This window comes from Arachis ipaensis, chromosome B08 (genome assembly GCF_000816755.2).
Source record: "Arachis ipaensis cultivar K30076 chromosome B08, Araip1.1, whole genome shotgun sequence".
NCBI classification, from domain to species: domain Eukaryota; kingdom Viridiplantae; phylum Streptophyta; class Magnoliopsida; order Fabales; family Fabaceae; genus Arachis; species Arachis ipaensis.
The window spans coordinates 9,984,869-10,001,545 of record NC_029792.2 but is presented as its reverse complement, the minus strand read 5'-3'; the positions used below and the strand labels follow the sequence as shown (position 1 = coordinate 10,001,545).

The 16,677-nt window shown below is 32.8% G+C and overlaps 2 protein-coding genes across 2 annotated transcripts; both read right to left on the bottom strand.

Annotated features, from left to right (window-relative positions):
- LOC107610492 (transcription factor bHLH162-like) lies at window positions 3,663–4,614 on the bottom strand. Its single transcript, XM_021108109.1, has 3 exons — window positions 4,359–4,614; window positions 3,812–4,153; window positions 3,663–3,713 (listed from the first exon to the last, which is right to left on the bottom strand). The coding sequence occupies exons 1-3, from the start codon at window positions 4,509–4,511 to the stop codon at window positions 3,663–3,665; spliced, it is 546 nt and encodes a 181-aa protein (XP_020963768.1). The 5' UTR covers window positions 4,512–4,614.
- Window positions 5,242–5,694, bottom strand: LOC110265230. The gene has a single exon (XM_021108108.1). The coding sequence runs from the start codon at window positions 5,692–5,694 to the stop codon at window positions 5,242–5,244; it is 453 nt and encodes a 150-aa protein (XP_020963767.1).

Sequence of the window (16,677 nt, the reverse complement as noted above, 5' to 3'; positions counted from 1 at the left end):
AGGTGATTGCAAGTCGAAGAAACATTGTTCCTTTGGAATTTCGCCGTTGGAGTAGGACGAAGGTATGTTATCACTGCAAATGTGATGCAAGTTAAGGAAACATTATTCCTTTGGGATTTCGCCGTTGGAGTAGGGCGAGAGTGCGTTTTCACTGCAAAGGTGATGCAAGTTAAGGAAACATTATTCCTTTGGGATTTCGCCGTTGGAGTAGGGCGAGAGTGCGTTTTCACTGCAAAGGTGATGCAAGTTAAGGAAACATTATTCCTTTGGGATTTCGCCATTGGAGTTTCGCCGTTGGAATAGGGCGAAGGTGTGTTATCACTGCAAAGGTGATGCAAATTAAGGAAACATTATTCCCTTGGGATTTCGCCATTGGAGTTTCGCCGTTGGAATAGGGCGAAGGTGTGTTATCACTGCAAAGGTGATGCAAGTTAAGGAAACATTATTCCTTTGGGATTTTGCCGTTGGAGTAGGGCGAATGTGTGTTATCCCTGCAAAGATGATGCAAGTTAAGAAAATATTATTCCTTTGGGATTTCGCCGTTGGAGTAGAGCGAAGGTGTGTTATCCCTGCAAAGGTGATGCAAGTTAAGAAAATATTATTCCTTTGGGATTTTACCGTTGGAGTAGGGCGAAGGTGTGTTATCCCTGCAAAGGTGATGCAAGTTAAGAAAATATTATTCCTTTGGGATTTCGCCGTTGGAGTAGGGCGAAGGTGTGTTATCCCTGCAAAGGTGATGCAAGTTAAGAAAATATTATTCCTTTTTGCTCTCAGCTACACCCAAGAAATCTGAGTTTGATGATTGCTCTTCTGGGTTATCCGCCATGCTGCCACAACGTTGCGAAGTCCCCAAGACGGCGCCAATGTACAAGATGTCTCTGGTACGGGTTAAGAGATGGATCGAGAACTTGCGGGTTGAGGCAGATGCCGGATCACTTGCTTGGAGCAATGGGGGGTGGTACCTGCAAAGACACTCCGACGCTCAAGTCAGAATGGATCTAAGAGGTAGAAAGTGTGAGGAATGAGTGAATACCTGGAGGGACCTGGGTCCTCTATTTATAGGTGATGGTGAATATCTTATCTTATCTTATTTGACTAAGATAAGGGAGACGTTTGAATTATCTTATCTTATCTTATCTTATTTAGCTAAGATAAGGGAGACGTTTGAATTCGAAAGTTGGTTAGGAGCTCTAGTGGGCTGGTTCCGAGCCTTCTGGAAGGGCGAAGCGGGTCGGACCCTGGTAGCCGGGTTCGGAGACCGTTCTGGGTGTAGGATCCGTGGGCCGGATCCGTAACAGATACAATAATAATGCAAAAGCTGAAGGGTAGTAACGGTAATTCAATAGCTAATTAATTAAGTAGTGTCATATGATGTGGTCAAGTTCTTGCACCCCACGCCAAGAAAGTCAACGCCTAATCTCCATTCTTTAATAGTACTCAGTCAGCTAGAGTTATATATTGAAGATGATCACGTGAATCGAACTATATATATTTGTAGATGAAAATAATAAATAAAAACAAGAGATTTGTTCATTCCGAGTTTCTTTATTCCATTCTTACTCCTCTATGACATTGCCAATATATAGAAACATCTTACAAATTGTTTAAGGTCAGAAAAAAAAATGATGATAATACATACACAGTCTGATGACTACATCTATTTATTTATAATTTATAGTATATTAATTTTGAGATTCAAGATTTTACTCAATAGAAATATGATCTATTGAATGATATGTAAGGTATCACAGTAACATTGTATTATTTAGGAAAAACAAATTTGAGGTTTAACTGGTCAAAGAAAGTTGTATAAAACATTCATTTTAATTAGATGAAACTTGTTATTTTAAGCATTTAATTTAATTGTTGGTATTTATGACACACTGGAGATTTTGTGATTTTCCGTGGTCCTTTGATAACATTATCACTTACAATTAGTATGTCAATTCTCCATTTCATCAATCAGAAATTTCATTTGTTTTAGACGTGATATTATAACAATTCTAATTAGTGCCCATAATGAATAAATATACAAATATCATTATATGAAGCATTATTATTATGAACTATGTATCATATCTTCATAAAGTGAGTTAGTGTAAGAATATGAAACTTTTTTCTCGAAAATTAAATAGTAATGTTTTACTTTTGGAGGAAGAAATTAATTAAAGCTACATCATTTTTATAATAAAATGCCAAAATACCTTAAAATCAAACAAAATAACCAAGCTCGTAACCAAAATTGAAGTGTTTATTTAAACGTACCAAAATTATTAAAGAAAAAGTACTTGAGTAATTAAATATTGATAAAAAAATAATAATATTTATTGGTCAATATTACTCATATGTAGTGTGTGTCAAGTGAAAACAATGATCGAGTTTGTATTATGTAATGTACATGTTCCGAGAGATAATAAGTACCAACGAACGAAATTAGTAAATTGAATTGGAAAATATAGTTGATATAAATTAATTAGTTCAACCAATTTTTTCTAAATAAAAAAATAAATCCAGTATAAAATTATTTATCCAAAAATATTATTCAAATAATAAGAACTGTTTTAGAATTTAAAACCTAAGTTCTCATAAAATCTTTTTTTCTTGTGCTTAAATTATTTTTTTAACAAAAATTGAACTCTATATTTGTTATCCTAGAAATTTTTAAATTTTAATACTATGTTATTCAAAATTTTAGTAGTTAAGTGTTTCCTATAGTAAATAGAAATAGTTTTTAGTTTGGTTTTTTTATGATATTTTTTAACTTGATAAATTAATGGTTAATTTTTTACATATCTAAATTTTATTTAAAGATTTATATTACATGCATCAATAAATTATTTCATATACAAAATAAAATTTAAATGTTTAACATTTATTTAAGTAGACGAGTGAATTATTGCTAAACTATGAATTGTTGGTTAGTAAATTAATATAAGGTAGGTAGCTAGGTAGGAGGAAACATAAAAGATCAAGAGAAAGATCGAACTTTTATTAAAATCTAGTCGACATTTAACTATCATGAAAAGAATGTGTAATCTCACATTATTAGATATAATTTCACACTATTAAAAATACTAATAATAACTAATTAGTTACTACAAATCACAAATTGTGGTGACTTCCTAACACTACTGATATATCAATGTAGTTGTATGAATCTAGAACCGAATTGAATGTATCTAGATCCGAATTGAATGTGGCCTCTGAAAGTAGCAGCAGAATCTCTTAGGGATGCCGCCCGAAACAATAACATTATTCATGAAAAACAGAAGCAGAAGCTGCTGGTATTGAAAATAGTAGTTTAATTAATTGTCTCTATAACGCTGAAATTTGAAGTTAAGCTAGCCTTCCAAATAAACAAATAGAAAATCCTGGATCTTTATTTTCTGCTCTCTAATACATGTATATCATTATTCATCCAAAACCCATTGTATTAATTATCAAATTAGATAATTTACATTAATTAATTTGAATTTCTGTTGGTTGGTTATTTTAGTCTGGTTAATTAATTAGTAATGATTAATATGAAGTTACTCCTAAATCCTAACTAAACCAGAAGAGATAACATATATTAGAAAGTCGAATAATGTTGACTAATGTTACCTAACATTTTTCTTAATTAATTTCATCTGAATATCAAGATAGATAACTGCTAGGCTCCATTATATTTTTTGAATCATATATATATATAATTGCTGCAATGCCGAAGGAATCTACATTAATCAAAATATAACATACAACATCAGCTATTAATTAATTAAGTAATTAATCACACATTCTTTCTATTTTTCTCAATGTACTAATTAATTACCTCTGCATGTAAAACATGAATCATTGAATCTCCATGTGAAGAAGAATTGGCACTAACAACCTCAACCTTCTCCTCATGCAATATGCGAATAATCTCACTGAAAAGAAACTTGTTCTCAAACCCGCATGTCAAAACCACTTGAAGCAAGGAATTACCCATTTCATGAACATCTATCGTTGGAGATTTTGTAATATTTTTCTCATCGAAACCGCGAGATCTCTTGTTGTTATTCCTCCCTTTTAGCAACCTCTCCTTCTTCTCCTTTGCCATCTTCACCTTCTTCTCTAAGCTTTTGATATATTTCACAGCTTCATCTATTTGATCAGGCAATGGTAACACTTCCTGCATTATCATATATTAACTTCAAAATTACAAGATTAATATCCTATCAATTTAAGTTTTTATGCAAATCCAAAAACAATACATAATCATTTCTGTATTTTCTCTTATAAGCTTAAACTTTTAGAAGAAATAGTTTTACAACATCTATAATCTATAGTCAGACTAATTATTTCAACTAGATTTAATTTGTTGATTTATTTCCTACCGTAGGGCTATAGCTTGGGAGAAGAGAGTTGAGTTTGGAGTAGAGATCCTTCATTTTATTTCTTCTGTTTCTCTCTATGATCTTTCTTTCAACTTTGGTTGTTGTAGAAGGTTCACTTCCTTGTTGCTGCTGCTGCTGATGATGATGATCCATGGATACTCGTGAATTCTTAGATATTTTCCTACATATACAACTCGATTAACCTAAGATTGGGATATATAGATGGAATAATTAGCCGATTAGGTTATATTTGAAGTTTACATATTATGTATATGATATGATTTATATTTAATGAAGATATATCAGTGTCACATCAAACACAGTAAATTATTGGTGTGTGACGGTAGAAGCAAGTGAGAAAGTGAGGACCAAAATTGAAAACGTCACCTTCGAAAACGTCACGTTTTTGAATAAGCATGATGTGGGAATTCTTTAAATATTTTTTTGCGGGCTGGTTTAGAAACTTCAAATTTCACACTTGTTGTCTTACTCTCTTACATATGTCACTATCTAGTCAATGGCCGCGTATGTCACCTTGTCCCAAGCATCTTTATGGAAAAACTAGTGTATGAACCCGTGCTGAGCACGGAAAAATTTATAAAAATTAAAATAATTATACACTGATACAGAATTTAAAATAAAATTAAAATATTTACATTAGAATTCTATTTTTTCAAAGACTTCTCTATAAATAATATTAATGGTTGAATTTGCAGACATTCCTACGTGATTCATAAGTAAACTTTTAAACCTCTCTTACTCTTAACTCCGTAAAGTGTCACATATAGTTGGTCATGTGTAAAAATTGGTTTGGGCAAGTACAATCCAACATGAGATAAAGTTTGTCCCTGAGATTTATTAATTGTCATGGCAAACGATACTATTATGGAAACTGTCTTCGTTGGAATCTAACTGGGACGGTTTCATTTGTTAGTACCATATTCATTCTTGGAATCAAAGCAATATGACCAACATTGTTACCCGTTAAGACTTCACATTCTATGACATAATTTCTAAGCTTCCTAACTTGTAGCCTTGTACCATTACAAAAACCACTGGATTGGTCAATATTCCTCAGTAACATCACTGGAATACCAACCTTGAGTATTAATTTATGTGGAGGTAAATCAGAGCAATTTATGCTATTCAGTAATTCAGGACCATAGAGATCTAGTTGGCTCTCCATATTCCCTTCATTCATACAAATCGAATCTGAATTGAGATATAATTTTTTCCCTCCAGGAATGATAGCCATCAGATGGTTGTTGACCTCTTCAACAATGTCCAGCGTGGGAGCCAGTATAGTTCTTGCTTTGAAAAAATACTTTGAGGACATTATCCAAAATATTTGGATAAGAAAAATGAACCAACTCATCAAATGCCTGGTCCGAAGAAGGAATAACAATATCTCCTGGAAGACATATCTCAGATTCACCATCCATATTGTTACCTATTAGACCATCACCAGCTTTCAACAACCACTCACCAAATTGCTTTGTCTCATCTTGATCTGAAGCAGTCGTCCCTACAGAGAGTCTCACATTTTTTGTTAGTTTGAGAACCTAACAAAACTTCCAAAGGCAAGACGAATTCACGGTTGAATGAACGATATCTTGTCTTGATCCTCGTAGAATGACAGGAAAAAATTGTCTAAAGTCTCCACCTAGTACAACCACTTTTCCTCCAAAGGGCAAATCTTTGTTATATGTTAGAGAAAATCTCATGATATCACCCAAGTATTTATCAAACACTTCATAGCAATACCTACTAACCATTCGAGCCTCATCCCAAATTATAAGTTTGGCTTTCAACAGTAGAATTGTTTAAGGGGAACCAGGTTTGATGTTACATACAAAATCCTCAGTTATATTCAGTGGTATTTTGAAACTTGAGTGTGTCATTCTTCCATTGGGAAGAAGTAAAGATGCAATACCACTTGAAGCAATGTTTAACACAATATCATCCCTTGAGCAAATCTCAGCAGACATAAGGTTCTAGAGAAATATTTTTCCAGTCCTCCCATGACCATACACAGAAAAAATCCCTTCATCACAATATATAGCTGTAACAATTTTATCGAATGCATATTTCTACTCAGGTGTTGCGATGGCTAACATGTTTGAGGCATTTTTCTTTAAATCATCCCTGTTAAAGTTTAGCTCTTCCCTGATAACCCTTTTGGTTAATAAAGAACTATCAACTTCAGTTGCTAAAGGCATAGGAGGATAGTCTTTCAAGATTTTATCATAGGAATGTAAGATCTTGTCTATATCCATTAAGCACAACTGCTTAATCTCATCATTTGACATGGTTAACTCCGCATATTATACGATACTATAAAAATTCAATCAAACTAAAAATGATCAATAATGAAGAACTTTTATAATTGCAATTAATAAAAACTCACCCCTCACGTTCATCACAGTTCTTTGTCGATACAAAATATCATCTGAGAGTTTATGCTAACATCTATTTCAGACATATTCTGGTCTTGAGATATTGTTGGATGTTAATAGAATGACAATAACCTCCTAACATATGATCCTGAGGCCCACGAGTTTGCTTCCTTAATTGCATCCATGAATTCTCTGTCATCTTGCAAGAGTCCAAGAGTGAAGCAGGCATCTCTATACGTAGCATAAATTGTTCTTCCTACTGTTCTTATATCTCAAAAATTCATACATCCTCTTTGAGTATTCAAGAGAAGTCATTGGTAATATTCTTCGATATTTGCTGCAAAAAACTTGGTTAAAATCCCACTTTTAAGTTGCTAAATGAATTAGGCTACGCGATTTCAATTATTATGATGACAATCATGCATGAGAATTAAGTGTTATTTAGAAAAGGGTTAAGATTAACGACAAACATGCATATGTGTTAGTCATGCTCTTATTATGTTTCTCTCTTTTTTTCCTCCATACGCATCTTTGTTTAATGTGATTGATTTAGTCTATAATTTTAAATATTAAATCAGTGGAAGCTATACTGCTTGGTTCCCAACAGTCAACACTATCTGGGGATGCTTGGCATAAACTTTTCTAATACAAACCTCTCTTGTTAGTTGTAACCCATACGGGAGGAGGAAATTTAAGTCTTTAAGATGAGAATAATAAACAAAGAAGTAAGAAATAATCTGATTCTCAATTTTGTTGTGATGTGCGTATTATTTCTTATCAAAGATATACATTATACTTTTTGTAGGATGTGAAAGTAAGAGTGACTCAAACTTTGTTGTTTTTGGTCGACATAAACTCTTATATCCAATCTGCATTATTTAATGATTATGTATCTTGGCATTAGTGCATGTCTTTGCAAGCTAAAATTTATAATTTTATATAACTGCCTATGAAAATCTTGCTAAAAGTGCTCCAACCCCTCTCTTTATTGGCCGAATACAACATGAGCTATATATTAAATCTGTTTTTGACTATAGAATCTTTTTTTATGATGAAAAAATTATATTTTCTTGCAGAAAAATACAGAACTGGATTTTGTTTTGTTCTGTTTTTAAATGAATAGTCCCAAAAAAAACAGAAATTGATGAGGTTGAAATTATGTTATGAGGGTGAGGATCATACAAATGTGGGACTAAGTGTATAAAAATAGAGAAACAATTCTGTGTATGAATAAAATTAGAAGTACCTGCTCATTCATCAACACCATTTCAATGGAGCTAATGGATTTGGAGTCTTTGAATTTCGGTAAAGACCAAAGTCTGATTACTTTGACATGAATCTTCAAATATTCTTTTGGCAGTGCAATCATCTCCAACAAATTATATCGCCTAATAATTTTTTCTCTAGTGAAAAATAAAAACAAACGTAAATTCTAGCAAGTACGTATAGTAAGATTGTAGGACCACACCCTTTAAAATTTTATAGCAACTAAGAGGTATATTTTTAGGTAAATCATTTTAAAATTGGAGGCATCAAAAATCACATATCCTCCATAATCCAAAAAAAGAAAAAATCTGTCTTGATGATTTAAACAACGAAAAAAGATTTAAGTTGAAAATAAAACACTTATTCTGCATCATAAATACTGACAAATCAAAATGTACTGAGTAAAAAAAAGTATGAAAATAATATTTGAATCTATGCCTTCCTTGCAGCAGCTCACCTCCATCAGTTACAAATAGAGACTATTCCAGTGCGACGGTGATCTGAACGACAACAACATCAGTGAAAGTCTCCTCTTGCCGGTCCGCTATCTAACCTCTCTGGTCACATTAGCATCTCCGATCATCGTCGACCTCAGCTCCTCGCCGGCACAACCCCGTCATCGTCCCGTCGCCGTATGAGCAACCAGTCTTCTCGTCTTCACTGTTCTGAAGTTGCCAGTGCCAAGTCGCTGTTCTCCATTGCTGGCATATATGCTTGCTTGCTGGGAGAGAGAAGACCCAAAAAGACTAAAAAAAGACTTTGGGTGCGGGTTAAGATTAATTGTATGAGATCCGGATAGGTTTTCTATCTGTCCAACTTGAAATCAGGATTAATCTCCGTAGGTCCATGTTTTATTAAGATACAATGGAGGCAAGTAAGCCGATATAGTGCAGCCCTACTTTTTTATTCCCTTTTTATCACCATTCACAAATTCTATGCTTTGTTTGATTGTTGTATAAATTATGAATCTACATTGGGCCGCCTAGAAAATTAATTTATTTTGCTTACGTTTTAGAATGAGTTTAATTAATTATTTGTTATATAAAATTATTTTATATTTTTAATAAATCAAATCTAATGATGATATTAGTTAATAATACATAGAATAATTCCATTTAGAATGAAGATAACTTAGACAAAAGTTAAGTACAAAATTATAGACACCATAAAATTCACCTTCACTAATTCGTAAGTAGGAATCGGATAGGATTAATATTCTTTCAGACTAATTAATTATTACTTGAAAGAATTCTATTATAGTGAATATACAATGATAGTGAAATTTTAGTAATATTAATAAGTATAATGAAAATGGAAAAGTATAAGGTACTAATATATTATTTGCGAATTTATTATCAATAATAATTAATTATTATATTTTAGACACATATATAAAGAGACACATTCAGAAAATACATATATAAAGACACTTCTATTAGACATAATCATAAGAAAGATATTTTTATTAGACACATCCACAAAGATACTTCTATTAAATATAATCATAAACAGGAATTGGCAGAAATTAACAAAAATATTGTTGATAACGTAGCGGGATTAAATAAAAATTAAGAATTTATTTTTATTATTTTATAATATTTTTATTTAGAAATAAAACATAAAAAGTGTAAAGTTATTTTTATACGGTTATGTAATCTAATTAAAATTTTAAATATTTATTTAAACAATGAATAAGAGAACATACATTCTCTAGGTTGATTTATATATTATATTTTACATTGTAAATATATCTGAAACTTTGTTTTTTTAAAATAAGATATTGCAAAGAAAAGGAAGTCGTTTTATTATTTTATTTAGTGTTTTAAAATATATTTAAGAAAAATTTTGTGTTTGGCTGTGTGGATACACTTTTTAACATTATCATTATCATTAGCCGCCTTAAACTATTAAGGCAACTGACTCGCAATTGGAGTCCTTAATTAGCCATGTGTTGTAATTAATTAGTCATCAATGACACAATGAATTGTGCGATTAGTTAATTAGTTCGATTTGACAAAACACTACTATCTTCGTAGAATCATAAATAGGAGTTTCGTACGGAATAATGTTGGACGTAGAGGATTCGATTTCTTCTACTAAAAATGATCTGAAATCGTTCATTACTACTATACATAGATATCTTTCCTGAAAAAATGTTTAAACAATAAAAGTAAACCTAAAAAACTTTAGGATTAGAATAATTTGATAACGATCACTACTAGAAAACTAGTTATTACAGACGGATATTTCTAACAGATTTTATTCCACGGAAATACAGACGAAATTTTAGAGGAATTTTTTGTCGAAAAAAAAAATGAATTAGCATAAATTACAGACGGAAAACAGAATCCGTCGATAATTCTGTCGGTAAAATTAATTTTTTTCGTAAAAAATAGTTAAAAAATTTGTCTGTAATTAAATAGACAAAACACTGCGTTTTATTAAATTATTACAGACAGAAAATCCGTCTATAATTTAAAAGTTTCCGTCGGAAATATTGAGTTAACCCTAATTTTATCACCACCCTTATCGAGCTCCATTCACTGTGAACTCATTTTCACCCTCATCCCTCCCTCTTCAAAGTTGTCGTCGAACGCTTCTCCTCTGGTAGAAGGTGCTGTCACCGCCAACGGGGACAGACTGTGGGTGCCTTCGTCATCTGGGGAAGCTCTACTCGGCCCTCTTCGCATCGTTCCTCCTCTCCTCGCCGTCGCACGAAATTCTAAGTTGAGAGCTCGTGGCGTCACCGTCACGAAGGGTTTCTCCCCTCATCGCCGTGCGTCGTTTCTGATTCTCTGCTCCTCGCCATTTTTGCCTTGGATTTTGTGATTTCATTTCCGATTTTGTGATTTCATCTCTGCTTCCTTTAATTTTTTCTTATGTCCTTATCAACCTTTTGGTTTAGCTCTTTGATTTTTTCTGTTAGAATTTGTTTCTGCAGAATTTGATTTAGTTAGTTGCTTTCTGGTGCTTAAGTTTTTTTTAATGGGAATAATCAAGTAATCTGTCTTTTCTAGGGTTTGGTGGCTATTGTCATGGTTGGTTCAAACCCGTAAATACCAAGGGTGGACCCCTTAAGGGAGTAGCAAAAGGGGTTGAGATGACTCTTGGTTCTTGGAAGGGCCTTGTGGATTTCTCAGTAGCACCCATGGACGATTTTAAAATAGTCATCGGGCTCGATTTACAAAGGAAGGCAAATATAATACCTATGCCATACTACGACGTAGTATGCGTCATGGAGAAAGGGTCTCCGTGCATGGTCCCTACAGTCTCTAAAGTTGGAGGACCACCGATACTCTTCGCTATGCAACTCAAGAAAGGGTTCAAGAAGGGAGAGATTACATATTTGGCTCTACTACAAGAGGAGTCAACACTTGAAAAAGAAGACGTTCCTCCCGAAATCAAGGAAGTCCTTGAAGAAAATAAGGATGTGATGCCTCCCGGTGGTTGAAGGAGATATTATGCATATCATCAAGGAAGGGTTGCATCACGATCCATTAGCCAAGAAGTTGGTGGAGTTGGCTAGAGAAGGTAAGACCAAAAGATTTTGGTTAGAAAACGACCTTCTCTACACAAAAGGGAGAAGACTATACGTTCTTAAATGGGACAATCTGAGAAGGAAGTTGGTAAGAGAATGCCACGGAAGGGCCATTTGAGATCATTGGACGTGTTGGGGAGGTTGCTTACAAAGTACAACTCCCTCCCTCTATGAAGATCCACCCGGTCTTCCATGTGAGTATGCTTAAACCATATCATGCGGACCAAGACGAACCGAGTAGAGGTAACTCGAGTCGTGCTCCGCCTGTGGTGATTAGATCTTTTGACAAAGAAATCGAAGAGATCCTAGCTAATCGCGTCGTGCGACGAAGAGGAGTACCACCAAGTATCCAATACTTGATCAAGTGGAAAGGGCTCCCGATAACTGAAGCTAGCTGGGAAATTCGCGAAGATCTGTGGCAATTCCAAGAACACCTAGAGCGCTACCACGAACAAAACGCGACGAGGACGTCTGCGCATTAGGTGGGGGAGAATGTCACGGTAAATTTTTAGAAGGTTAAATTTAACAGTGTTTGTATAGTTTTCTGGAGTGTTTGAGAATACTCTAGATGGTTCCGGAACGTTCTAGAATGTCCTAGAAGGTCCCGGAATACCCTAGAAGGTTCTAGAAGACTCTGGAAGATCATAGAGTATTCTAGAAGGGTGTAGATGTATATAGAAGTATAAAGAGTGGTATGGAATAATCTAGAAACATTTAGAAAGTTGTGGTAGGATAGATATTTTTAAAGAAGGTTCTAGATGATTAATCTAGGCCATTGATTAGATTTAATCCTAACCATCCATTGAGGAAGTGGATGGCTATAAATAGGAGATGAGAGTTAGTGTGAATGTGTGAATCATTTGTAACCAACACTTGAGTAATAAAGTGTTCTTTCCACCAAAGCTTCCTTTCTCTTGTGTTCTCTTGTGTTCTCTTGTGTTCTTAACTTTCTTGCTAAATATTGAGGGTTAGGCTGACTTGGTCTTAGCTCAAGAGGTTGAGTAAGTCCGAGTGCCGGCACGGTAGCGTTGGAGTGTGTCCAAGACCGTGACACTATGCCCAAAGCTGACTTGAGTTCACTGTGAGTCACTATTAATTGCCACAAGCTCTTCTCTTTTTTTGTTTATTTGTTTGTTTGGATCTTTAATTTCGAGTAGCTGTGCTGTGATTTGTGATCTATTCTACTCTCGGTTTCTTTTAATGCTATTTTTCTTCTTCCAAGTTTTTTAATTGTTCATTGTGTGAGTTGTTGAGCTAGGTCAATTCGGTTTTTTTGTGTCTAGGGTTTAGCAACTATGCATTTTAGCTTCCTCTGCATTTCTATTCTTGGATGTGCATAAGAATTTCGTTTCCATTTGATATTTGGGTGACTAACATTCTCAAATTGCTGTTGTAAAAATAAAAGGCTTTATTTTATTTATATTTTTGTGTGGATGGATTTTTTCTGTTGTTGGAGTTGAAAATTGTCATCTGTTTTAGGGTCTTCTAGCTAGTTAGGGATTCTAGACATGGATAAGTTCACATCTCCTCAAGGAGAAAGGGTAGGTGATATTTTGTTTTGTGGAGGGTAAGAGTGTAAGACTAAGCTACTGAAGTGACCATCACTGCAAGTTGGAGATATACCATGTAATTAGAGGAAGAAAAAAGATTTTTGGTATATGGAAAACAATGTTCTGTTAGTATATCACAAGTAGAAAACTTCTCGTGGTACTTTTGGCTAGTTGAATCATTTTAACCTTTTGTCTAATCTATGGAAAAAGTGCAGTATCTGAAAGACTATCAGACATTTGTTAACACTGCCTTCTACTGGACAGAAAGTTTTGCCAAGCCCACTTCTCTTGGGATTGAAGATAAGGTACCAAATTTTTTGTGTTTTTGTTATTAGAATGTGGATGCACGTTAATTAGTTGTATCAATGTGCAACATTTGTTTACATTCAAAGAAATTCTTCATTTGTTTCTTGCATGGTCCTGTTTTAAATATATTGGCAGTTAATTTAGTGCTCTACGAATGCTTCTTGATATGGCTATTTTTTCATTAAACACTTGACCAAGAAAATTTTATCTTGATCTAGTTTATATTTTTATGCTAGATAGTTCTCTGATGAGGTTTTATTAGAAAATGATTGAACGTGTAACTTTTATTTATGATGAATCTACTTTTGATATTATATAATCTTATAACAAGATTGTGTTTTCAATTTGAAAAAGGACTTGCATTAACGACTTGCCTGACTAGTTTCAGAATATTGATGAAGTGTTTCTGATTTGTTAAGTTAATGTTGATTTTTTCCATTTTGAAAAAAGCAGAATTTAAATTATCAACTTTGTCTTTTTTGGTGATCATTAAATAGAAGGGGAAAAAAACGTACACCATTCCCATCTCCATTTCTATAATTTTCACAAAGGGAACCCACTTTTCTTTTTTCCCATGTTTAACTAAAGAGGAAAAGACACACACACTTTCCTTTTCTCCTTGTTTTGTTAATCAAATAAATAAATAATTTGGGCTTGTTATCTTTATTTTTTATATCTGAATTTATTTCTTTCCAGTTTTAGTCCTAGTTTTTGTTTTGACATGACACGTTAATATTCAATGGAACTTATTTAATTTTGAATGATTTTTGTTTTCAGGAAGTGTAGCGATTAGTTAATTATCGGGTAAGATTAGTTAATTATCAAATACGCGTTTGAGAATTTACCTGTCAACTAATTCATTATTCTTTACTAGTTTCCTGCTCAATTGAACACTTTTAAGGATTTAATTTAGCTTGTGTCGTACACTTGTTTAATAGACTTAAGTTTTGGAAGAGCAGGAAATTGTTTCTATTAAGAAATCAACCAACTGGATAAACCCTTGGGAGAAAAAATTTAAATTGTTGCTGGTGGTGCTAGATTAGCCTTAGTTGACTCAGTGGTGATCTCTCAACCTGGCTTACAATTTGGCTATTACAATTTGATCATGTAGTAATAACTAATCTTGATTTACAACTCATATCAAAGTGATAAACTTCCATATATGCTAATAGCATTTTCTAAATTCATGGCTTACTTATTTTTTTTGTTATTTATTATTATTATTTTTTAATGAAAATGTGCATCTTTATCTGTTATTAACTTATTATTTTGTTGTAGGCCCATTTTTTGCCTTTGAGAAAGTTCACAAGTTGGACCCTAGTTCAAGTGGTCGAGGTGTTCGCCAATTCAAAACTGCACTTCTCCAACGCCTGGAAAGAGTAAGTGCTAGTGTGTTTGTCTTCACCATAATCTGTTTGTTCTAGATATGCATGTTCTGCATTAATTTGCTTTTTGGAAAAATGGACTTTATATATTGTCATGGGTGTCGATTGAGATAATTCTTGGTATACTGTGTTGTACCTTTTGCTCTTCTCATAGATAAAGTATAGAACTATTATTAACCCACTAAAAGATATGCTGTTGAAAGCTGAACTTGGGTCAGGGTCCTTGCTAATTTCTAAATTCTGCATTGTTTACAAACAGCAGTTTCTTTCTGTGTTGAAGTCTTGAAGATGTCTAATAACTAATTTATAATTATTTCTGTCATGGTTTAAGGATGACTGTATGCAAGAAGCAACTCAAAAAAGATTTGCAAATATAATTAGAATTTGCTGTCAGGATAATGAAGAGATACCTCAAAAATATGGTCTTAATAAAAATTTTCAAAAAAAAAGAAAATATCAATTTAGAAAAAGAAAATACTATCCAAACTGGAGAAAAAAGAGGTATTTTAGAAAAAGAGATAACAATAAAAACAAAAGACAAAAAAGTAATTATTGCCCGAATAAAAAAGAAAATTGTAAGTGTTGGTATTGACAAGAAGAAGGACACTATGCAAATGAATGTCCGAAAAAGAAGGATAAAAAGGATCTTACTAAACAAATAGAAATTGCTAAGTCTTGTTTCATGGAACCTTTAGAGGAATCTGATGATAACTTAGACTATATTTTTGAATATGTCTCAGAAACAGACTCAGAGACTGAGTAATAATGCCACATTTATTACTATAAAAATAACAGAAAAGTTTATAAATGCTTTTATAGATTCTGGAGCAACACAATGCTTTGCTAGTTCAAATATAAAACTTGATTGGAAAAAATTAAAGAAACCATTAAGAGTTAGAATAGCTGACAAGTCAATACATAAAATTGATCAAAGAGCAGAAATGGCTGAAATTTTTATTCAAAATTATAGGTTCATTGTTCCACCTATATATATGTTAGATTCTGGAATGGATTTTATCATAGGAAATAACTTTTTAAAGCTATATCATCCATTCATTCAAGAATTAACATATATAGTTTTAAAAGCTCCACACGATTCTTCAATAAATCAAAAATCAAAACGTATAAAAATACTAACTACTACTATAGATAAGATCTTAAAATTTAAAATATTTTCTATATTAGAGACATGTTATTTAAATTTATACTTTCAGATAAAAATTCCAAAAAATAATCTTGAAATAAAGATAGAAGAACTTTTGGATGAAATTTGTGCTGAAAATCCTTTAGATGTTAAAAATACAAATAACGAATTAGTAAGCATTAAATTAAAAGATCCTATAAAAGAGATAAATGTTCCAAATAAAATTCCTTATTCCGCAAGAGATAGAGAAGAGTTCTCATTAGAATGTAGAGATCTTTTGGAAAAAGGAATTATAAGATTAAGTAAAAGTCCTCATGCGGCTCCAGCCTTTTATGTCGAAAACAATAATGAAATTAAAAGGGAAAAACGAAGAATGGTTATTAACTATAAGAAGATGAATGAAGCAACTATTGGTGATGCTCATAAACTTCCAAGAAAAGATTCTATTTTAGAAAAAATCAAAGGAGCAACTTGGTTTTCATCTCTTGATGCAAAATCAGAATACTGGCAACTTCGTTTAGACGAAAAAACAAAGAAATTAACTGCTTTTACTTGCCCAACAAAAGAATCAACAAGTGTGTTGCTCTATGAATGGAATGTATTACCATTCGGATTAAAACAAGCCCCAGGTATTTATCAAAAATTTATGGAAGAAAATCTAAAAGAGTTAAATGAATTTGTTTTAGTATACATTGATGATATACTAATTTTTACAAAATAGGATAAAGAAGATA